The sequence below is a fragment of the Culex pipiens genome, chromosome 3 (assembly GCF_016801865.2).
Source record: "Culex pipiens pallens isolate TS chromosome 3, TS_CPP_V2, whole genome shotgun sequence".
Classification (NCBI taxonomy): domain Eukaryota; kingdom Metazoa; phylum Arthropoda; class Insecta; order Diptera; family Culicidae; genus Culex; species Culex pipiens.
In genome coordinates this window covers 183,097,217-183,122,998 of record NC_068939.1, presented here as the reverse complement: position 1 = coordinate 183,122,998, position 25,782 = coordinate 183,097,217, and the positions used below count along the sequence as shown (strand labels likewise).

Genomic DNA, 25,782 nt, shown 5'->3' with positions numbered 1-25,782 from the left:
TGCGGTGACAACCTGCGATAAGAGATTGATGTATCGATATGAGGCCGCAACTGGAAATTCGGTGGTCAACATCGAATCCAACACGTCAGCCAGACAATTATTTATGGCTCTGTTTGTGGTCGTAATCGATTCGACCCCCAAATTTCCCATGATAAGCCGGGTTTTAGTTACGATCGCTCTCCGATAACAGTGAATTATCTGGAAAGGTGCGTTTTTTTTATCATTCTAAAAATAGCTCGACTTTTGCACCTTAAAACCATCGAGACAACATTACAAAACCAGATTTACCCTTCCCCAGATAAAAAATTAAGTCGTAATCATCACGTTGGAATGTTTTGCCACCCAATAATTCTTCTCCTTCTTCTTTTCGTACCATAAAAATATACGCACAATCAACAAGCTTGTCGCGAGGAATTTCACTCGTGTCTGCCCCCATTCATTTTTTTTCTGCAAACTGCTTGACTGATTTTATTGGCATCGTTATGGTTGTCAGTGTGGTGTTTCCTTCTCAACGTCCACCCAAAACGCCCCGGAGTCATAAAACAAACCGCTTTGCGCAATCAACGGAACAAAATAGGAGCATCAACCCTAGCAGCACACGCGAAACACAGTGCAAAGAAAAAGACTCGCAAAACATAACAGCGTGTCGAGAAAACCATTTTTATTAAACATTGTAAATACCGCAAACCGTTGCCACTGAACGAACGGACCAAAAAAGCAGGCAAGCGCCAGAAGTTAATCGACTTGAACTTGAATGTCAACCTCTTTCCATTCCCTCTCGCGCCACAGCCAGCGTCCTTTCGTCGAGATCTACTGTTACTGGTACGAGTTGGATCATTTTATTTTTGAGCATTCCGTTCCGTTTCTTCTCTCAATTAAATTTATGACTTGCGTTTCGAATATCTTGATGGCGGTGAGATTTCAAGGGTGGTTCTAGGGTTTTTGAATAATAAAAATAATTCATAAGAGGGTTATAATGACTTTCAAATTAATATAGAATACTAATATTCTTGAAATTATTAAAGATTGCTACCTAAGTCAAATTTTAACGTGTTTTATTTGGTAGTTTATTTTATAAAAAGATACAAAAAAGTTTATGAAAATTTTAACGATATTTACTAGTTCCATTCATTGAAACGTGTGAAACTGTTCAGTGACGATAACCTATTAAAAAATGAAAGTATCGTGAAATTCTTCGATCTCTCAAATAAAAATATTTTCCAAATTTTAAAACAGCCCTGACATTTGAAAATGCCTAAAGACATTTGGGTAATTCTCTACCAACTCACACGAAATCGGGAAAAGTTGCCCCGACCCCTCTTCGATTTGCGTGAAACTTTGTCCTAAGGGGTAACTTTTGTCCCTGATCACGAATCCGAGGTCTGTTTTTTGATATCTCGTGACGGAGGGGCGGTACGACCCCTTCCATTTTTGAACATGCGAAAAAAGAGGTGTTTTTCAATAATTTGCAGCCTGAAACGGTGATGAGATAGAAATTTGGTGTCAAAGGGACTTTTATGTAAAATTGTACGGCCGATTTGATGGCGTACACAGAATTCTGAAAAAACGTATTTTTCATCGAAAAAAACACTAAAAAAGATTTAAAAATTCTCCCATTTTCCGTTACTCGACTGTAAAATTTTTGGAACATATCATTTTATGGGAAATTAAATGTACTTTTCGAATCTACATTGTCCCAGAAGGGTCATTTTTTCATTTAGAACAAAAATTTTCATTTTAAAATTTCGTGTTTTTTCTAACTTTGCAGGGTTATTTTTTAGAGTGTAACAATGTTCTACAAAGTTGTAGATCAGACAATTACAAAAATTTTGATGTATAGACATAAGGTGTTTACTTATAAACATTTTACGAACGATTTTACGAAAAAAAAGTTTTGAAAAAGTTGGTCGTCATCGATCATGGCCATTGATGGTAACCCGCGACGGACACGGACGACGAAACAAAGAGAAACGCAAAAAGTAACTTTTTCAAAACTTTTTTTCGTAAAATCGCGATAACTCGTGATGTTTATAAGCAAACCCCTTATGTCTATATATCAAAATTTTTGTCTGCTCTACAACTTTGTAGAACATTGTTACACTCTAAAAAATAACCCTGCAAAGTTAGAAAAAACACGAAATTTTAAAATGAAAAATTTTGTTCTAAATGAAAAAATTACCCTTCTGGGACAATGTAGATTTGAAAAGTACATTAAATTTACCATAAAATGACATGTTCCAAAAATTTTTACAGTCGAGTAACGGAAAATGGGAGAATTTTCAAAACTTTTTTAGTGTTTTTTCGATGAAAAATACGTTTATTCGGAATTCTGAGTACGCCATCAAATCGGGCGTCTAATTTTACACAAAAGTCCCTTTGACATCAAATTTCTAACTCATCACCGTTTCAGGCTGCAAATTATTGAAAAACACCTCTTTTTTCACATGTTCAAAAATGGAAGGGGTCGTACCGCCCCTCCGTCACGAGATATCAAAAAACGGACCTCGGATTCGTGATCAGGGACAAAAGTTACCTCTTAGGACAAAGTATCACGCAAATCGAAGAGGGGTCGGGGCAACTGCTGTGTGAGTTGGCGGAGAATTACCCATTTATGTTTGACCATATCAAATATTAAGGATCATTTGAAAATATTTTGATTGGAATAAACACAAAGTTTCTTCCAAATAAAAAAAAACAATAAATAATCGTAGTCCGGAGTCTAAGAGATTTGCGATATCAAAAAATAAAATATTGAATGATATTATATTGATTTTTGATCTTTAAAACCTATGAGCAATTCTCTACGAAATCAGTCTTTTTTCTTAAATTTTAATGTTTTTATTTTTTAATCCGACTGAAACTTTTTTGGTGCCTTCGGTATGCCCAAAGAAGCCATTTTGCATCATAAGTTTGTCCATGTAATTTTCCATACAAATTTGGCAGCTGTCCATACAAAAATGATGTATGAAAATTGAAAAATCTGTATCTTTTGAAGGAATTTTTTGATCGATTAGGTGTCTTGGGCAAAGTTGTAGGTATGGATACGGACTACACTGGAAAAAAATGGTACACGGTAAAAAATTTTTTGGTGATTTTTTAATTTAACTTTTTGTCACTAAAACTTGATTTGCAAAAAAAACCCTATTTTTATTTATTTTTTTATTTTTTGATATGTTTTAGGGGACATAAAATGCCAACTTTTCAGAAATTTCCAGGTTGTGCAAATTTTTTTTAACTAAGTTATGAATTTTCGAATCAACACTTTTTTTTTCAAAAAAATCGAAATATTGGTTGCATAAATTTTTCAACTTCATTTCTCGATGTAAAATCAAATTTGCAATCAATAAGTACTCTAGTGAAATTTTCATAAAGTGCACCGTTTTCAAGTTATAGCCATATTTAGGATTTTTTTTTTGAAATAGTCGCAGTTTTCCATTTTTTTAAATTAGTGCACATGTTTGTCTACTTTTGAAAAAAATATTTTTGAAAAGCTGAGAAAATTCTCTACATTTTGCTTTTTGAACTTTGTTGATACGACCTTTAGTTGCTGAGATATTGCCATGCAAATGTTTAAAAACAGGAAAATTGATGTTTTCTAAGTCTCACCCAAACAACCCACCATTGTCTAATGTCGATATCTCAGCAACTAATGGTCCGATTTTTTAAATTTAATTTGTTTTTATTAGTAAATAATCAATTCACAATTTCGTAATTCTTATAAGCTAATAGAGTTTTGGAGTACCTTTCAACTATGATTTGTACTATAGTTCATTTTGATGGATTTGGATATTCTAACAATGGATTTGCCAAGAGAAGGAAAACATATTTAAAAAAAAAACCTTCGAAAATGGTCAGAATTTAAATGTAAAAATATGAAACATTCGTGAAATTTTCCGATCTATTCGAAAAAAATATTTTCAAAATTTTTAAACCAAGACTAACTTTTCATAAGTGCCAACATTCAATATTACGCTTTTTTAAAATGTTAGTCCTGGTTTAAAAATTTGGAAAATATTTTTTTCGAAGAGATCCGAAAATTTCACGAATGTTTCATATTTTAACATTGAAAATCGGACCATTAGTTGCTGAGATATCGACATTAGTAAATGGTGTGTTGTTTGGGTGAAACAAGTTCAAAGTTCAAGAAAGCAAAATATAGAGAATTTTCTCATCTTTTCAAAAATATTTTTTTCAGAAGTGGGCAGGCATGTGCACTAATTTTAAAAAATGAAAAACTGCGACTATTTTCAAAAAAGTTACCTAAAAATGGCTATAACTTGAAAACGGTGCACTTTATGAAAATTTCACTAGAGTACTTTTTGCGACCTATTTTTCGATTTAAAAAAAAATCAGTATTGATTCAAAAATTCATAACTCGCTTAAAGATTTTTTGCACAACCTGGAAATTTCTGAAAAGTTGGCATTTAATGTTCTCTAAAACATATCAAAAAATAAAAAAAATAAAAATAGTGCTTTTTTGCAAATCAAGTTTTAGTGACAAAAAGTTAAATAAAAAATCACCAAATTTTTTTTACCGTGTATCATTTTTTCCAGTGTAGTCCGTATCCATACCTACAACTTTGCTGAAGACGCCAAATCGATCAAAATATTCCTTCAACAGATACAGATTTTTGAATTTTCATACATCATTTTTGTATGGCCAGCTGCCAAATTTGTATGGAAAATTATATGGACAAACTAATGATGCAAAATGGCTTCTTTGGGCATACCGAAAGGACCAAAAAAGTTTCAGTCGGATTAAAAAATACAAATAAAATCGAATGACCGAAATCTGAGAGAACTGCTCCTATGTTAACGGTGCACCACATCAACCAGGGCTTTTGCATCTAGATTTTTTTTCACATTTGAGTATTTTGAATAGTATGGAATGCTTTCGAAGTAATTATGAATTCATCCATTAAAGAACTAAATAAAATTATTTACAACTAAGTTTGACTATTTTTACAGTCCGTTTTATGTAGGATTGGCTCCGTAAGTTTGACAATGTTGGAATAAGAAGATAACAATTTCATTGGTTTCTTTCTGTGCACCCTTAAAATGCGTTATTGTAGCGCATATATTTTTAAGGTAATTCATGCTCAGATACCATCAAATTTGTATTAAACTTATGATGCCCTTGTTCTTAAAAAAATCCACTTCGAAAAAAAAAATCCTAAACGACGCGTTGTTTGGAGGTGTACTTAAGAAGCTAATTTTTCGAGTGATTCTATTGCCTTTCCTCAGTTAGGAAGACAAAACGCAAAATCTACCGTGAAGAACCACCCTAATGCATTTAGTATATGAATCCACAAGATCGTTTTCGTTCAAAAACAATAACAACTTTTACGAAACAAATCAAGAGAATCCCCGTCATCGGTTGTTACAAAGTATTTTTATAGAGTGTGTTCCTTTGCCTTCTCACACTCGTTTTCATCATCCGAGCCAAGTCAGCTCAGTAGCACAAGACAAGAAAAGAAGAAAAGTTTCAATTAGCGAACCAGCATCACCCAACCTCGGGGCCCTGGCCCACGCCGCAGGTCTCGCGTGGCACTTGACTCTTTTCACTCAACTGGCTGATGATCATGGGGTTGTAAGAATAACAACACAACTCTCCTCCGAGCAACTGTGAATGATGCAATCTTATTAAATTGTCCCCGCCTCTGATGTTCTCTGGGTGGAGGAGGTCGGTCAACGGAGGAGGAGTCGGAGGACCGACTTCAAGTGTCACGCTCATTTACTAAAGGAGGAGGTCGAGGAGGAGGACTTGCAGTTTTAAGTGGCCGCAAACTGGCGGCGGCGGCGTCGTCGTCGTTGACGTCCACCGCAAACCGGTTCTGGCCGGTATCAATTTAAGCATCGTTCTCCGGTTGAGTTCAGTCAGAAGCGCTGCGGGGACGCTTTCTCACTAAGCCGGCAATAAAAAAAAGAAGTGAATAATAGTCAAGGTAGAAGGGAAGGGAAGCGCGGACTTGGCGTGTTGCTATTTTTAGCACAATATACTTATCATCATTATCAACTCACAAGGGTGGGCGGTGAAGGAGGGTGAGACTTCCAGACTCGTTTTCGTGTTTACGTAGGTCGTCGCGACGACGAAGACCAGTTTGTTGAGTGTGTACCGAGATAAAGTGGTAAAATTGAGTAGTAGGGACCTTGTTGCAGTTGCAATCTCTCAACAAGGTAGACCAACAACTGACTGACTTTAGCGTACACACACGGAACGACGTCAGAAGGACGGCTCGTGTGATGGAAAATTACCGCAAAATCTGAGCTAATAGCTGAGTGGTGTGAACTGTAATTAAGTTCATAAAACGTGATATTTAGCGCGAATGGTCTGAAGTAAATGAATCAAGAGAGCAACCTAAAAATCTTTTTTTTTTGTTATTTGTTTAGGCTTAAATTGTGTAGGGATGCCCTATAACCAAAAAAGCATTTTTGCATTATTGGTTCATCCATCTAAGCATTCTTACAAATTGGAAAGCTAGTGTAGAAGCTCTAGTTTTTAAGGGGACAAGGAAAAATTCTCCACGTATCATACACATTTTTAATGGGACAAGGGAAATTCTCCACGAACACACTGTTTTAAGAGGACAAGGGAAATTCTCCACGTATCCCCATAAAACTTTTGCTTGGAATCGGACGGTTTCAAAAAATCTCTTAACGTCGAAAATCATCGTGTGACAAGATGACACCTGTGTATTCAGTTAGGGTATGAAGAACGCATAGGAAAACAACACATTATTTCACTGAAATGGCCAGCCCAAACCGCCTTCAACTGCTGTACTAGCTAAATCTCGCTGAAACGAGATAAGCCTGAGCGATAAGCGGGTGGTGCGAGTTTAAGTATGGCGGCGGCTGTTTTTTCTGTGACAAGAGGTTAAAACGATTAACACATAGTAGGGCGGATGCGATGATTCAGCTATTTTTTTTTTAAAGCTTGTTAAAAATTAATTAATTTGTTTCATTCAAGGTTAACGAAAAAGAAACTAAATTTTTTAAAGTCTTGCGTCATCTTCGAGACTTTGAGCGGAATTCATTCGAATCAATGCAAATCTAAACCGGTCAATCGGATCAGCAACAGATCTAAAAAAACAGGCTTTATTTTGCTAACACGAAATCAAAACACAGCTCAGATTGATATATTTATAAATTTGGTGTAAATTCGCACACTAGCCTCACCAAATACCGGTTTCGGACGAATTCAGCAAAATATTTGATGCGTGGGAGCAACTGCCAAAGTATCAAATGTCAGCTCAACAGCAAAATTTCGAAACCCCCAAGTTCAACGCCGTGACGCAAATCCGTCAAAATATTTACTCGTCAAGTGGCAATAAAAAGTGCTCGCAGAACATAACACGGCAAACGGAAATCCCCCCTCACTTTGGGAGCTCACAAACGCTAGGATTTCGAGATTTGCAAAGCCGATACGAACTTGCGCGAGCCGGTTTTGCCGGAGTGTTTCGAGCGAAGTGGGATAGGAATAAAAAAGACGCGACTTGGTGCTACGTCAACGCATCTTTGAACTGACAAAAAAAAATCGCAAAAGTGTGATAATTAGATGATTTTGTATTTCTTTTCTGATTTGGATTCGTCTACTTTTCCTATTAACGATGACAGATGTGATAGTTGGAGGTGGAGCTGCTGGGGTGGTGATCGGCGGTGTATCAATTAAGAAACGGTCGTGAAACTTAGCACCGTACTAAATGGTGAATGTTTTTGCATATGATTAGATGCGCGTTGTATACAACCGGTGGAGATCTACAAGTTGGAATATTTCCTCAACTCAAATGCAATTGTATTATATTTTTAGCTTGAAGCTTAGTAGTTCTCTGAATTTTTGCAAATTAGCTCCAATTTATTTAATTTTTATTCGGATGAAACTTTGTCTATACATTATCCATGCAAAAAAAAAAAGTTGCATCATTAGTTTTTCCATACAAGTCTCCTTACAATTTAGCGGACTGATCACGAATCAAAACGAGTACAAAAATATACGAATATCTGTATCTTGAGATGGGATTTTCTGATCGATTTGGTGCCTTCGGCAAAGTTGTATATTATAATTTGGAATATTTAGAAAAAAAATAGTTATACCCTAAAAAAAATAACCCCATTTGTTTATAAAACTTTTTTCACTTATTTTGATAATGGTTCTAAAGATTGTATTCTCATTTTTGTTTTTTTTTTTTTTTAATGTTTTATGGAATTCAAAAAGACATTTTTTGAGCCAAAGGGTATGTTGAAAAATATCGAAAACGTATTTTTAAAAAGCTAAATCAAATTTGCAATCTAAAAGTACTTTTCCAATTTTTTTAAAGTGCGCCGTTTTGAAGTTGCAGTCTCTTTTGAGTTAAAATATTCGGAAATTGAAACATTTTTCGTTTTAGGAAGCATGTTTAAAATGAAAAACGAAAACTACAAGAAATCGAAAATATACCCGAAAGTGGAAATAACAAAAGAACGGTACATTTTATAAAAAGTAAAGTAATTTTCGTTTGCAAACTGAATTGTGTTTTTTAATGGTTTAAACAAAATTCTCTGTATTTTTTGAATATTTTTAAAAAAATGTAAAGGATTCATATGGGACCATCCATAAACCACGTCGACACTTTAGGGAGGGGAAAGGGGGGGGGGGGGGTGGAACCAGATTTTACAGCTTCGTGCACTGAATTGATGTCATTTTTAGTGCTCTTAAACATATAAAGATAAACAAGCTAATATTTGTAAAAACGGAGAGAATTACTTAGCTAACGATTTTCATCAGAATATCAGGTCCCGAAAAACGAAACGAAACTATTGGCACTACGCCTCCCGAGGCATGGCCTTCCTCTAACGTGGGATTTCTGCTCCAGCGCCTCTGACGAGACAGGAGAAACCGGGACCGACGTTTTACTTCACCATCCGATAGAAGCTCAGTGGATAAGGCGGGAATCGAACCCGCGTCTCATAGCATCATCGGGATCGGCAGCCGAAGCCGCTACCCCTGCGCCACGAGACCCACAATATCAGGTCCCACAGCCCTCGAAAAAATATCAGCGAAAATTACTGCATCAAGCCTATTCTTTGGAAATATCCAAAATAAGCCATTTGGCCCTATGGAAAGATTAGACTCCATTCTAAAATTTCCATTTTATTTTTATTTAAAAGAACAGAAAAGTGGATCCAACAAGGTTTAGATTTTTGATATTATTGTTCACAACTATAAAGCTTGTTTTTTTGAGCACAATGACCCTTTGACCACAACGGGTTTAAAATGGATTTTTAAATCAATTTGAAAAATCAACTTCTTGGCCTTTCTTGACCGAAGGGGATCATAGTTGATCTATCGTAAAATGCTGCCTTACGAATTAAATTCTTTTTTTTGCATAGAAATCAAAAAATTGATCAGAAATGTTTTTAAGGATGTTAATTACTGTTGTAAATTAAATTTACATAGGGCTTAAAAGAGGCTATAATTATCTCAGAAACCATCAGTACAATCAAGTGTTAGAAGGATATATTTAAAAAAAATCAAACATTTTTTTACTTGGGTGGTTTTATTCGTTAAACAAAATTGCAAAAGCAGATATTTATCAAAAAATTCAATCAAATGAACTATAACTTGAAAACGGTGCACTTTATGAATTGATTATAAAAATTAGTTTGACCGATATTTAATAAAAAAATCTATTTGCTTTCTCAAAAATTCAGATTTCACATCATCCTAAGCTCAAGCGCAAAAGATGATTTCCCAAAACAATTTTAAAATTAAAAAAAATGCCTACTCTGGGAATTTAACTTGTAATGATAAAAAGTAAATACAAAACTCAGGACTTTTATATGTAGTATTTTTTTCTGAAAAGTCCTAATCAAAACCCGATTTTTTTAAATGCACCATTAGTAATAATCTTAAATTTGTAGAGTATGGAAATATAAGTTGAAAAAAAAATCAAATATGATCATAATTTTCTATACATTTAGTTGGTCAGTGGTCATGCTAAAATATCATTTTATAATTCATTTTTTTTCAAAGCTTGATAGGCCTGTGAAAGGATTATTGAACCATTTTTTCAATTTAATATTGAGTGATACGACAGAAACGTGCACGCGTCCTGGTGGCGAGTAGAAGCACGTGCTAGGAAATATTAAAACGAACATAAACGAATCAAATGATGTATGAATCGTAGTAAGGGCTGAGTTAATTTTTAATAATTTACCAAAGAGCTAGGTCAATATTTTGGTCAGACAGGTAGAAAAGTGATATTAAAAGACTTTCACATTACGTTTGATCTTTACTTTTAACCCTCTACTGCCCAATTTTTTTTTCGAATTTTTTCTCGTGTTCAGGAGTTCATTTTGAGCAACTTTTGTTCTACAAAAAACTTTACTTCTCTTGTTTTATGTTTTTCTTGTTTTATTTTTAGTATTTTAATTTGCATTTATCTTGTTCAGTTTATGTTTTTTTTTTTTGTAGTATTTGGCCTATTCTACCACCAAATATAATTACATATTATCTATTTTTTTACGTTTTTACAGTTACTTTTTTAATTTTTTGCATGTTTTTCACATTTTCTCCTATAGAATGGCACTGATAATGGTGCCATTCTATAGGAGAAAATTTAAATTGCAAAAAAATGCGTGGAGGCATAGTCTGGGACACTACAATAATTACTGCCTACTTCTTTTTACTGAAAATATAGGAAACGTTAGTAAAAAACACAGCCAAAGTTAACCCCTAAAAAAATTACAATTTAAAAAACATTGGCAAAGTCACATAAAACAAGTTAAAATTCCAACCCTGAAATTTTCTAAAATTTTAAGGGTTCTTCTTTCCTATGCTTTTTTAAGATCAAAAATCAGTTGGAAAATTCATTTTTGGCGACTTTATAGATCAAAGCCCGTCTAAAGGCGGGGTTAGGTTGTAGAGGGTTAACTTATGCAACATATGCTCAAATTATAAAAAAAAAATATCGCTAATTCGCCACACATTTTGCTCGTTATAGTGAAATTGCCACATTACTCGAATCACGAAAAATATTTTTTTTTCTTTGCCTTATTTTTGATTGTTGAGCTTAAGTATGATCCCTAAACTAAGCTAAAGTGATTTATTTGTTTTTAGATCAAAGATGGCGGCCAATATGGCGGTGACGAATATTGAAAAAAATGCATTTTACAGTGGACTCTCTGTCTGTCGATCTTCTCGATATCATAATTGCTCCAGCTGTCAATAAATTGTTCAGTCCCTTCAAATAGATTGCTTTGTTCGTTCCATTATTTGATAATTCCCGATCTCGACGGTCCCTTCAATATCGACAACGAGAGTATCCACTGTATTATTTATTATGCAATCAACTATTGAAATTTGATTAAAATTGAGTCACAGAACTCGAATTTGATGTTTAAAACAAGGAAAAGAAAAAAAGAGAAAAAAAAAAGTTCGTGATTCTATTATCCGAAGTCCCATACAAAACTTCGGATAATCGAGTCAGGACTGTATGCAATGATGTCAGCTCTATGGGGTTGTCCACAGATGTTATACTCTTACAGGATCAACAGATTTGAACCTCTGAGGTAGACTCAGGTCATGCATAATTCTCCTTGCTCTTATTACCAGCATTTGTTTGGGATAATATCACAAACTTGAACGAAATCCGTAAACACTTCGCAGAAATTCTCCAGTTGCATCCCGAGCAATAAATCTAAACTCCTGAGCAATCACAAAACACAAACAGCCCGCCGTGTCTAGTCACTTCCCGCTGGGAACAGTGTGCAGTAGCACAGCTCGACATTCAACCACCATCGTTTGACATCATAAAGTAAATGTTTTGTTTTGAATAACTGCACGACGAGGGCAGCTCCAAGGCAGCAGAGAGCGAGATAACCTTTTAGCACATGATCACCATTGGAGCTCACTACCTTCATTTTTTTTTTTTTTGCTTTTTCGCTTTTAAGATGATTCAACGTATTCATATTTTTTCCTTGGTATCTGTTTGGATTTTGCCAGCGACCGAGGGGTTGCTAATTCCTAAGTAATCAGGCACGATTTTTGCGCTCAACCAAGTCGCTGACGCGACTTGTCCAACGGAAATTTCCTTCGAAAACACGACGAACCACGTTTTGCGAAACGTCCTTTGCACACAGAGCTTCCTCTCCCAAAGTTTGTTTGTTTACACAAATTTGCAGGGTTCGGGTCTGAGCGCGATAACCTGCGGGATCATCCGGGAGGTCAACAGGCCATCACCGGCCGCCGTCGTTCATCTTCGTCAGCATCAGGCACCAGTGAGTAATAGACCACTTGTTCACAGGCTGATAATCCGGCGTGAAACACGCGAAAAATGGCGGAACGCGAAAACGAGGGCGTGTGACCCAAGTCCGGCGTTGGTTTTATCCGGTTCGTACGGAGTTCATTATCAACGAGCTGTCAGAGTCACACGCCGTCTTCTAACGGACTGCTCCTCCCTGGTAACAACTTGGAAGAGATGTACGGAAGCTTGCCTGCTACACGCGTCTAGATACGCCCTTTTGAAACGATCGCAAACACTTGAAGAAGCCGAATGCGTTCATCTAACAGTGGAAAATTTTTCGAACCTGTGATCTAATCAGATTTTATCACCACACATCGCTCGGGAGACAATCGCACACACGCGAAACAGAAATCTCAGATATCTCCACAATGCGCGAATTTTTACGAGCGCGTGAGTTGAACATCATTCGCGACTCAACGCGTCCGCTAATTGAGATTTTCGACCAGCTGGAACCAGTTATTGAAATGCGTTGCAGGAATTTCAAATTGTTCAACTTCTCGTACCAAGGTCATCTTGAAGATCTGCTTGCAACGTCCTCGGTAATCCACAGTAAATAATCCAACGGAATGTCTCTATGCAACTTTAAACTTCTCCCCCACAACATTCACGAAATCCTCCGGCGAAGGACACCAACGGCAAAATTGGCGCGCAAAAGCAAACACGCAAATCACACCCCTTGGAGGCTTCGAGAGAACGCGAATTTTGCTTACACGCGCGACGAGCTTCAAAACAAAACTGAGCGCGACTTGCGCTGGAAAGCACGGACGACGAACGTCTTGTGACTGTGTGAAATACACACACACACACTTTCGTTATCAATGTCGGACACCAACAACAAACTGTCTTGAACTGGAAATATCCCGGTGTCACTTGAGGGTGAGGTGAGTGGCGCTGGAATTATCTTTTTTTGCGTCTAATCCAGAAAAGAAGAGTTCAAATTTGGAATGATTTCACAACGCGAAACTAGTTAGAAACCATTAGCCAAATATCTAACAATTCACAGGACGTTAGTGTGGCTGGTAGCAACTAGTTGTTGTGGCATCTCTCCACCATAACAATATTATCATAATTTGATTCACAAACAGAGCTCGTTACTAGTTTGAGCGGAGGTAGCTTCTTTTGTATGAATTTATTAACACGGTTGTGCCGAGATCGGATGACACCTCTTCTCTCGGTGAGTTTATGGTAATATATTAGCATAAATCTTTACAGTGGTAGGACACACTACTGGTTGCGTTTGTGGGATGTGACCTGGGAGATCACATTTCTTCAAATCAAACCTGATTTTTCTTCGAAATAAATAAAAAGGTTCTACATGAAACATAGCCATAGGTGAATTGCTTAAATATTATTTTGAAAAATTACAAACATATATAAACATTTATTTCCTACAACGTAACCGCTTACCTCCTCGTAGGTTTAGTTTCCCGATAACCTCCTACTAAGATGATATATAAAACATTATTTAAACCTCCTGAAAGGGGTAAATTGTCAATGTTGATATCACCATCTTCGCTTCGCTAGGAGACGGTGATTTTAGCGGATTGCAGACTGGATTTCGCCATGTGATGTGATGATTGTTTAAGCCCAAGTTATCTAGGAATAGATAATTGGGAGTAGAACCAAATTCCATCTAAACCAGATTCTTAGCACCATGACAGCTGTCCATTGCCGGCCGCTTCCATCTCCACCGCACACCAGGGACAAGGAAAGGGAAGACGGGAAGTGTTGATGCTCCACTTTTTTAAGGGGACAAGGGAAAATCTCCACGATGTCCCCAAGTAAGTTTCGCTTAGAATGTTGATATCACTTAACTAGAATTTATTTTACGTATCCATCTATTATAAAATGCAGGTCTTAAAAAGGTAGATTATTCGGAACGGTATTTTAATCACCTTCATTAGGTAATCTTCATTCAAATTTACAACTTCTGCACAATGCTCTAAATGCATATAGTTGTCACATGTGAATTATTGTAACAATGTAATAATTGTAGGGGAAATAGTGGGGCAAGACGAACAACCCTCTGAGGCAAGAGGAACAATGCATGAAACAACATGTTAATCTGCTAACAATTAAACTGTTATCACTTTGATAAATCAGATTAGAATGTGTTCGAAACGTTTCTTTAATTTTTAAATTAAATTATAATAATTTTCTAAAAATTTTATCGTTTTAACAAAAAAAAATTACTGCTTAGATGATAAATAGTAAATTTTCATAATATCACTTTATTTTACATGGACAATTTTTTTACAATTGTTTATTAGTTTTTAAGTACTTTTATGTATTTATTTCCCAATAAAATATGTTGTTACAGCAATTCGTAATTTTTTCCATGCTAAAAATCCATATGGTACACTTGCCCCACCTGAAAAAGATTTGTTAAAAGCTCTCAACAAAAATAACCAAAAGTTAAATCATACCTTATAATCATTGCAAGTCATTGGTAGGGAAACTACTGATCAAGGAAAATAGCATTTTGATAAAATGAGCCTAAAAACGAGCCCTAAGCCTTATTTTGTACTTTCCAAATATTATAAGAAAACAAATGTTTTTAAAAAACTTCATTAAATCTTATGCCCCGTGACGTTTACATCGTTTGGCGGTTATGTGGTAGTAGAATCAGCTTATTGCATTGCTAGCAACAATTCCTCATACTGGAAATAATCAAAATATTAAATGCTACGGGCGTACGAGCGATTGTTCCTCTTGCCTCGTATGGTCGTCTTGCCCCACCTTCCCCTAATAATTGTTACTGATGGATAAATAGAAAGCCATACAAAATTGGACCTTTGTTTTACGGAATCAGAAATTTAGTTTTGAGATGATTCGTCCCATATCAACCTTCTATTGAGTTTCAAGATTTGGGCAACGAATTCTACCCGGACAGCTTCAGTGAGTATGGATGGAACCCGGAGTGAACAGTCCGAAGAGTTCATTTTAATTTTTGGCTCCATAAGGTTTGCTGGTAGCAGGCGTGCGATGTACCACAAAATTAAACCAAAAAAACTTGCGATTCGACGTAAATGGTTAAATCACACGTAAAATTTGTTGCAAATTTACATCAAATTGCATTTAAATTTAAATGTTAAATGACGTGCAAAAGTGTTACATCATAAATGATGTAACATTCGGAAATATTGTTTTGTGTGTACGTGGGTATGATCCGTGGTCAAAACTCGCTGACCTCTTGCTTGTTACTGCGTTAGAACCACAGATCTTAACTTCAGGGAGTCCTCGAACGACCCAGAACAACCCAATTTGAATATGGTCGAAAATAAATGTTATTGAGCCTTTTCAAACGTAAAAATTGTTATTTTAATTACTTTTTTTTAATGAATCGTGAAAATTAACGATAATCTATTTTTTACATTTAAAATCAGACGCATATTTGCTAAGCTCCTCACTTAAAAATTCAACACTATTTTGGTAATGTAGTGAAAACCTCGTTTTTCCTGTGTAATTTTTTACTCAGACGCTGCAAATCAGCTACCAATCTTCAATATTACAGGATTTTTTTTTCCAAAAAAATATTCTCAGAGGTGGAGCTTGATCACGACATTTACAGGTAAAAAAGTCACGATGTCAAAAAGTATATATATATATATATATAAATAAAAAATCAACTATTAGTGGATATAACTTGAAAAAGGTTAACGAAATCGAAATTCATGTTAAGTGAGGAACTTTTCAATTGCAAGTTTTTTTTATCAAAAAAAAATGCGACATTTTTTTCACGCTTTTTAAATTTAAGAACTTTTTCGAAAAAAAATCTGTTCCCATCCCCCATCTAAAGTTATTAGAAAACCGCTCCATCTTTAATGCTAGAATCAATAAATAAAAACTAATCGTCATGTAATTTAACAACCCTTCAATAGCGTTAATTAATCATTATATGTTTGTGGTTCTCTTAAAAGGAAGTAGCTTCCTTTCGGATATTTTGGGAACAGACAGATTCACTTGGGAACAGATTTTAGAATATTGTTATGGATTTTTTTTACGCATAGCTGCCAAAATACAAAAAAAAATGAATGTATGGACGAACTAATGATTCAAAATTACTTTTTTGATCATAGAAAAGTTCACACAAGTTTCATCCAAATCAAATAATACATTTACAAAGAATTTTCCAAAAAAAGGGTTTATTCTTGGGAGATTTTTTCACTTTGGAAACCAAGTACGCAGGATACTCGCTTTAGGTATGGAACCAAATTAGTCTAACAGATATCGGGCTTAAAATGGGCTCTTAAATAAGTCATAAGGCTTGTACATATTTTATTTAAAGTTTTTGTCTCCCCCTTCAAAGTTTGCCCGAAAAATCAGAGAGCAAAAAAATATTTTATCAAAAAACTTCAAAAATTCAATGGAAATTTAAGTACAATCAGCTGAAATCAATTTAAAATTCATTTCCCTGCGTTTAAAATCACTTTTAGCATGTTTGAATTGATTTAAAAATCTTTTGAATTTTTTAAAATTTTCGATGTTCAAGTTTTTTTTCGCTTAAAATTTTTGTTTCCGACAAATTTTTCATTTTTTGAAAATTAATTATTGCAAAACAACTGAACTATTGTTATTATTGTTGATACTTTACATAGCTCAATGATTCATCTCTGCTGTAAACTTTACGCAGTAGGCTTGGCCGCTTTAACGTTTGTGATGTTCTATTGCGTCATTAGAAATGATAATAAATTACTAGAAGTAATCTAATCGTAATCTTACCTAACTTCAGGATCCCATGGAAAGATTGGCTGCGCAAAGATTTGATTAGATTAAAGCAGATGTGCCCTTATTAAAGGTTTCACTTGAATTGTTTTATGGAAGCAACGAAAACGAAAAGTTGATACAGTCAATGTGCATTCTAATCCAACCGAATCTATTTATTCCAAAGCACTAGCGAAATATCCTGGAGGATGCTGAGTCAATCATCCTTCTATGACCTGGCCAGGCCTACGACGTAAAGTTAACCGCAAAGATGATTCGTTGAAATGGGTTGAATTTGAGCATGCATTTTCAAACGACTCAACTTTTTTGAATCTGCAAGTTAGAAACGCAAATTCAGTTTAATCATAACTAAATCGATATGGAACGACTATACAAAATATTGTTTTAATTCCAAAACTATCAGAATCAGTAATCTTAAAATTCATTTAACTCCCGTGTTTTTGGCCATGTTTTGCGCTTCTTCCATATCCGGTTTAAAAATAAACAAAACCATATTTATCTACTCACGTTAAACGTCTGCCACTGGTTGATAAGGTACTGGTAACATGCTTTGCATGCTTGCACCATCCCTTTGGGATCTTTTGGTCGAGAACGGGCGGGCCTAAAAGAAGAAACATTTTATCAGCATCCAAAATATCCACCTCACAATCCAAAGCATCCTTACCTCGCGTGCGTTTCGTCAAAGATCGGAAAGAACGCCTTCTCCTGGTCCTTGCTGTCCTTCGGCTTCACCGTACTAATCTCCACCAGGCTGCCGCGCCGCTGCTCGTCCCCGCACACGTAGCACACCTCGGTCATTGAGTTTTTGTCCGGCATCGAGAGGTCCAGGATGTCGGTGCCGGTGCCAGGTCCGACGGGCCCGAGCGACGAATTCCGCAGGTCCAGCGCGCCCTCCGCCTCCTCCAGCCGATGCGACGAGGACGACGTCGACGAGGAGGACTTGGTGTCGGCGGCCGGGTTCGCACCACCCGTTGCACCGGAAGACGGGGTTGGGTTCGTTGCCGCAGCTAGCGTGCTGGCGTACGTGCCAATTTTGAGCTTGTGGTGAGCGAACGAGGACATTTTCATGCCGTCGAAGCGACTCGCCAGGACGGGGGAGGCCGTTGCGGAAGCGGTGGTGTTTGGGGTTGCGGTGGTGGCGGGAGGGGCGGCCACCGGCGAGGGGTTCTCGCGGGACATTGGCCGTGGGGTGACGCTTTTTTCGTTCCGACTGGAGGGCCGCGAGCCGGGCTGGCTGGTGCTGTTGATGTGGTTTTCGATGTACCGTTTTGTCGGATGGTACGGTTCGGTTTTACCCTGCGGAGATTCGTTCCGCGAACTGGACCGGATTGGACTATCGTTTCTAGCTACTTGATAATGTTGCGGGGGTGCCCCCGTCGCGGGATGATCTTGCGATCGTGGCCGTGCCAAGCTGTTGGGACTTTCGATTCTACCATAAGAACTCATATGTTGCGACTGAGGTGTGAGCGAGCGACGGTCATTGCCGGGTGGCACGTGTTCCGGGTTAAGGCCAAGCACTTGCGTGGCGTACTCGCCCTGGGTGGACATTTCCGCGCCGATGTAGCTTTTGCCGTCGGTTCGCTTGAGCCAGTACAATCTCTGCGAGATGGGTTTGCCTTCGCGCTCGTGGTAGTCCCACTGGCTGGCGAAGGTCGTGAAGCAGAGATTGCACGAGCGCACCCCTACCTGGGCCGGTGTCCACTGGGGCACGCCGGCCGGAGGTTGGTGCGTTTCGAGCAGCGGAAAATACGGATCGCTGGGCCGTTCCGGGTTTGGCCGCACGCGGAGGTAGAACTGGTCCCGGGCACCGCGTGCCCCGCACACGTAGCAGATATTGGAAGGGTCATCGGAACTGGCAGCTGGCGGTTGTTGCTGGGATTGTTGTTGTTGCTGATGGTGCTTATGGAGTTGCTGTTGTTGCTGATTGGCTGGCGGGGGCTCCGGATGCGACGCCAGGGAGCCCCCACGTAATTCGTTCTTGATGTAGGCTTTCGCCTTTTCCATAATAATCTGCAACACAAAACGAAAAGAGAAGCGCTATTAGATACAATGTTAGCTCAAGTACGCAGTGCGTACACAGTAGGGTGGTCCAAATCCGGACTTTTTTGGGGCTACCCCCTGAAATCAAAGATTGACCCATCACTAGGCTAAATTCCAAATTTGAGCTGATTCTGACCACGGGAACCCCTCCCTCCAATCGCTTAAAGTTTGTATGGGAAAAATCGTCAAAATGTATGGAGAAAAGCAACTGTTTTACTTTTTTACCTGTGGAAGGCGCCATAATTATCCGATTCTTACCATTTCTCAAATGTAGAACTTTCATTAAATTTTGAACAACTTTCCCGAAGACACAATATTTTTAGGATTTTTTCCCGCGAAGTTATTAGCGCCCAAAACTGGCCATTTTTGCGCAGCCAGCTGTAAGGGGCTACCTAACAACGATGTTTATTTCCAATTCGTACACGCACGTGCTCTCTCTCAGGTTCAAACTCTCTCACGAGCTTGCTCGCCTGCCTGCCTGTCTGTTTACCTACAAGCGCGCGCTGTTTCTCGGCTTGGACTTTTGTCGTCGTCGTCGTTTCCGCTGCGCTGCGTTTCTGGCATGTTTATTATAATTTTCAACTAAAATAGTCGGTTTGTATTGAGATATAAAATCAAATGTAATGTGTGAACAACAAAACGAAAAAAAAACACAACAATAGATATCATATTATAAGAGCGTGTGAGAGAGAATACAAATTTGATGAATTAGTTCATCCATGAATCGTCACCTGTTCTGATCCAAACCTAATTGCAAACGTTTTGGATTTTAATTTATCTGCTTTTGTTACAAGAAATACCATGTCTTCTATCGGATGGGGAAGTAAAACGTCGGTCCATTTGCGTAAAAGAGGATTTGGGTGACTCACCACACAAATCCTTTGGACGCCTAGAAATGAGCAGAAACTTGCCCACAAAAGACCCGGGGGTCGTTAAAGTGGATTGCTTTGCTTTTTTTACAAGAAATACCATGAAGTTTTTTTTAGATAAAAAAGGAAGGAATTTTCTTTAGATTTTTTTAAAAACTGAATCCAAAAGAGTATCTTAAAGGAAGGCCGCAACTGCAAGATCTGAAGGTTGTTAACGATTGTGCAGAAAGAGATGTTTCCTGAAACGAAAAATTTACAGGTAAACTGACAAAAAATGATAAACAGTTGCAATATTTGTTGCAGGTGATCTAGGAACACAGAAAGAAATTTCCAGAAAGAATAAAAAAATAATTTTAGAGAGTATGAAAAAATTTGCAGCAATAATTGTAAAATTGCCTGATTTGTACTAAAGTATATTTTTGTTAAAGCAAACTACCTAAAGGAACAACATTTGTATTACCTGAAGATTTTTTTCAAATAATTGAATCATTATCATGTTTCTTTAGCATATACGAAAAACTGCGTGTAGTGCTTGGAAAAACAAACAAACCCTGTTCTCATGACATTTGCTGTATTTTTTTAATTGAGCCTAAGCTGTCTTTTCTTTAAACTATTTTTTTCAGCGCAGTTTTTTTTTTATTTTTGACATAATTAAATAAAATTATATGCTAAATATATCTCAAAACAATCCTGCTATTTTAGTTGAAAATTATAATAAACATGCCAAAAACGCAGCGCAGCGGTAACGACGACGACGACAAAAGTCCAAGCCGAGAAACAGCGCGCGCTTGTAGGTAAACAGACAGGCAGGCAGGCGAGCAAGCTCGTGAGAGAGTTTGAACCTGAGAGAGAGCACGTGCGTGTACGAATTGGAAATAAACATCGTTGTTAGGTAGCCCCTTACAGCTGGCCGCGCAAAAATGGCCAGTTTTGGGCGCTAATAACTTCGCGGGAAAAAATCCTAAAAATATTGTGTCTTCGGGAAAGTTGTTCTAAATTTAAGGAAGATTCTACATTTGAGAAATGGTAAGAATCGGATAATTATGGCGCCTTCCACAGGTAAAAAAGTAAAACAGTTGCTTTTCTCCATACATTTTGACGATTTTTCCCATACAAACTTTAAGCGATTGGAGGGAGGGGTTCCCGTGGTCAGATTGAGCTCAAATTTGGAATTTAGCCTAGTGATGGGTCAATCTTTGATTTCAGGGGGTAGCCCCAAAAAAGTCCGGATTTGGACCACCCTAGTACACAGTCAAGCTTGCTGTCGTGGTCGTCGAGGTCACACCGCGATCTCAAACAACAGCGATTTGCCGCAAATCCTTTGCGTGTTGGTGAGTGCAAAATGACATTAAAGCCCCGAACGACCGCGAGTTGGTAAATATTTATTTGCCCGTGTAGATCTAATCTAAGTGTAAATATTGAGCTTCCTTTCGAACAGGCTGCGCGCGAGGAGGAAACTAGCTGTGAGCATTATAATATTCGCAATTCGCAATTCGCAATTTTCAGTGTAAGAACGGGCCTTGACCGATCTTATGCACTAGGTTCCCGACGAACACGCACTGCCCTTACACCTACATCTCACCCTTGCTCTGAGTCAGTACGAGCAGCACGCTAGAACACGCTTTGAGTGTTCGTGCCAGGCATGCACACCTTCTTTTCCGGTTACGCATTTTAACTCGGCCGGGGGTGGTACATTACGTAGGGTTTGATGTAAGTATAAGCGCCTAACCATTTAAAGTGTGCCTAACAACTTTCATTAAAGCAAAAACTGTTATATTTTTAGTTTGAATTCAAAAACTAATTGTTATTTACTGTGTATTGTTTTCTCCTGAAATCTTCCCTATTGTTGAGTCGTGTTAATATGTTGCTTTTTCTTCTGTCGCGGTGTTTTGTTACAATATTTTGGTCCTAAGCATTTTAAAAAAGTTTTTCAAAAGTATAATAGTAATATTTGTGTTAATCCTTTAATCATTCCATAAATTGAGTAAGGGCTCGAACCTCACTTGCTTAAGAAAAAGGTGAAGTTTCAAAACAATGGAAAGTGAAGGAAATATACTATGTAACGAATCAATAATAAAAGAAAGATAATAATTTATGAAGTAGATAAAGAAATTAACAATAGTTAATAAATAGAGGTAACAAACAAGCTTAGATTTATTGAGGGCAACTTACAGGGAAGATGAGAAATTATTCAAATAGATAAATAAAGAAAGGCACAAAATTGACATCGCTGCCAAATTAAGGGAAAGAAGATAGTTTGTTACAGCATCAATTGGTAAAATAGAGTGAAAAAGCGTTGAGAAATAAGAGAATCAAATAAGTAAAATCGAAATCAAATGGAGCATAGTAAACAGAAGCCGCGTTAGCAAATCAGTGAAACAAAATAAACAGAAGATAGGTGGTAGCTGAGAATGAAGAGAACAGAAACCCCGTTGTGCGATGTTTCAGGTACATCCGCAGCAGTTGACTCAACATACTGCGAATCACAACAATACCGTCTACAATCACAAATTACTTCCCTTTCCCACATTGACGCGCCCCTTTCTTTTAGCCGCCTCTACTCTGACCCTCGCTGGTCAAAGGTTTACGAGTCGTTTCCACAGGCCACCAGCTAGGTTACACCTTGTCATCATGATGACTAAACCAAGCCAACGTGGAGGTAAGAAAATAGGACACTTGCAAGGAACCAGAGCCATGCTGTTTTGTCCAAACAGCACTACGGATGTAGTTGGGCTCCTCCCGGGATGTTCCTCGCCTGGGTGTTGTCAACCGACGAGTATCATCAGTATCATGCACCCTTGGCCTGCTAGCTGTGAGCATTATAATAATAACAATAATAAAAACAGTAGGTACGAGTGAGGAAGAAGACACAAAAAAAATCGCACACAAACCAAAGCTCTTGGACGGTGACGACGACGACCAAGTCTGATCGCGGCGTGGCGACTCTAGAAAGCGAAAAGCAAAAACATGCTTCGTTATAACAAATAAACATATAAAAAGCTCGTAACTCGTAACAATTTTTTAATCATGTTTTGATTTTTTTGCCCCCTCCTTACTGTTTGCTGAAACGTGTTTTGTTCATTTGCGTTTACGCAGAAAGCATAACAAACCGACTGACTGACAGTTTGTCATCGTGCACCGTATACGGGCAGCAATTGCCCACCTAAAGTGAAGGAGCCGGCCTGGAATGACGTCACGCTTTTTTTTCTCTCGCATGGAACGAAACGGCAGCGAACGCATAAACAAGGTTGCAAAAATTCAACTGACATTGCAAGGTGTTAATTGGTAGCTTGTGTGTTTAGGGTGACCGCTCACTCGTAAAATTCTTTTTTTTATTTATTTATTTTACTGGATACATCTATTAATACTTTTTTTGATAAAATTCAAAATTAAGCATATAGAATAAAAGGAAAGCAATAGCAACAGGTTTTTTGCGAGTGTTTTCCTGTTTTCCGTTTCGTTTTTCAACAAACTTTATTTCCATCTACTTGGAAGACGATATTCGAAGAAAAACGACAACTGGTAGTATCAAGTGGTTAAGAAGCGAAAAAAAATCACCAGATCACCATCCATTGAGATAAATGTATTAGTCACAGCTGTAAGGATCCCCCAAAACTCTGTACTGCACCTATAAAAACTATTGTTAAACGATAACTAAAGAAATAAACAGAATTGAATTGAATTGAATTGAATTGAATAAAAGGAAATTAGGAGTAAGTAAAAAAAAGGAAATTTGATAAAAAAGAAAAGGCAATCTAAGGGCAAGGTAAGTTAAAATAAAAACAAGAAGGGAAATAAAGAAACCTGGAGTTTTTTTGAAAAGGTCCAATAAACCAAATTTCCAGTTTTTGCTTTTTGGGTGTTTTTGAAACCGCCTTGAGTCAGGGGTATTGAAAAACACCCAAAAAGCAAAAACTCAAATTTTGGTTTATTGGACCTTTTCAAAAAAAAAAAAAAAACTCCAGAAACATAAACTTAAAATAAAAAAATGACAAAAAAGAGACAAAACGAAGCTAAATAGAGATCAGTTCTCTACGGAATCGGTCTTTTTTCTTTAATATTATTTTTTTGTATTTTTGCCTTCCTCATCTAAATGAGGAAAGGCTATAAAATCACTCGAAAAATGAACTTCTTTATTTGACCTCGTAGACCCACCTTCACGTATACCTATCAACTCAGAATCAAATTCTGAACAAATGTCTGTGCGTGTGTATGTCTGTAAGTCCGTGCACCGAAAAATATGCACACGATTATCTCCGGACTGACTGTACCGATTTGAACCGTTTTGGTCTCATTCGATTCGTCTTGGAGTCCCACAAGACCCAAGCTAATATTATGAAGTTTAGAAAAGTACTTCAAAAGTTATGCTAAAAAAATGATTTGGCTAGAGTTTGAAATATTGTAAAAAAGGGTGGTTTTTGTAAGAAAATCAGTTTTGTTAGTAAGGTATTTGAAAGACCTTTCCAACGCGTTCAAAAGATTGAAGATATGACAACCCCATCAAGAGTTATGAGCAATTAACTGTTGTTTATGCGCTTTTTTGAGGCCGGATCTTAACTATTTTGATGAAAAAGTTGTCCGGATCTATCATGCGATCCATCGTTGGAGAGGTAATTACATGATCTTTCCAATTAGTCCGAAAAATTGAAGATCTGACAACCCTATCAAAAGTTATAACTACTTTAGTGTTTTTAATAAACTTTTTTTGAGGCTGGATCTCAGATATTTTGATAAACATATGGGAGGAAGCCACCAACCACCTGAAGGTGGATTAAGTAACGTTTTTAATCCAGCTGAAACTTTGTTGGTGCCTTCGGTATGCCCAAAGAAGCCATTTTGCATAAGTTTGTCCATATAATTTGCCATACAAATATGGCATTTGTCCATACAAAAATAATGTATGAAAATTCAAAAATCCGTATCTTTTGAAGGATTTTTTGATCGATTTGGTGTCTTCGCAAAGTTGTAGGTATGGATAAAGACAACACTGGAAAAAATTATACACAGTAAACTTTTTTGGTGATTTTTAATTTTGCTTTTAGTCACTAAAACTTGATTTGCAAAAAAAAAACTATTTTGATTTTTTTTAATTTCATTTGTTTTAGGAAACATTAAATGCCAACTTTTCAAAAATTTCCTGAATGTACAAAAAAAAATCTTTGACCGAGTTAAGATTTTTTGAATCAATACTAATTTTTTCAAAAAATCGAATATTGGTCGCAAAAATTTTTCAACTTCATTTTTTTTATGTGAAAACGATTTTGCAATCAAAAAGTACTTTAGTGAAATTTTGATAAAGTGCACCGTAGTACACATGTTTGGCCATCTTTGAAAAACATATTTTTGAAAAGCTGAGAAAAGTCTCTATATGTTGCTTCTAACTAAATAAAACTTAAGTGGTCATAACTTCAAGCAGGGTTGCTAGATCTTCGAAAACTCTAAATAAAATTTGTACCAGCCTAAATTAAAAATGGAAACAGAAGACAACAAACATTTTTTGAAAATTGAAAAATAAAACAATAATGTATCTGATAATATTGTTTTAATCTCAGTTCGTCAGTTGAAAATAAGGAGCTAGTTAGGTGACATTGAGAGATACTTGTTTTTCTCAAAATTTTAACATCAAGAGGTTGTATCTTAGCAACCAGTAACGTAACGTAACGTAACTTTCAATTTAAAGTTCAACTTGGATCTAAAAATTAAATTGATAATTTTGTATGATAGGACCATTTTAAAAAAATATATTAACAGATTTTGACGTTCATAAACTCCGGTGCCAATAAATGCATTTTGAGTCCTAATTTTGTTGAAAATTAGAAAAAATCGTATTCTGAGAGTTTAAATTTTAGTGATTAGGCCATTGAAAA

The 25,782-nt window shown here is 36.9% G+C and overlaps 1 protein-coding gene across 3 annotated transcripts in view; it reads right to left on the bottom strand.

Moving 5' to 3' along the window:
- Nucleotides 1–25,782, bottom strand: part of LOC120420630 (uncharacterized) — a 145,148-nt gene that overhangs the window by 75,553 nt on the left and 43,813 nt on the right. For all 3 annotated transcript variants that reach the window (XM_039583706.2, XM_039583703.2, XM_039583705.2), the window contains exons 3-4: nucleotides 17,671–19,016; nucleotides 17,514–17,607 (exon numbers count right to left, since the gene is read on the bottom strand). In XM_039583706.2, the coding sequence (XP_039439640.1) occupies nucleotides 17,514–17,607; nucleotides 17,671–19,010 (1,434 nt within the window). In that variant the 5' untranslated portion in view covers nucleotides 19,011–19,016. The remainder of the gene's footprint in view (nucleotides 1–17,513; nucleotides 17,608–17,670; nucleotides 19,017–25,782) is intronic.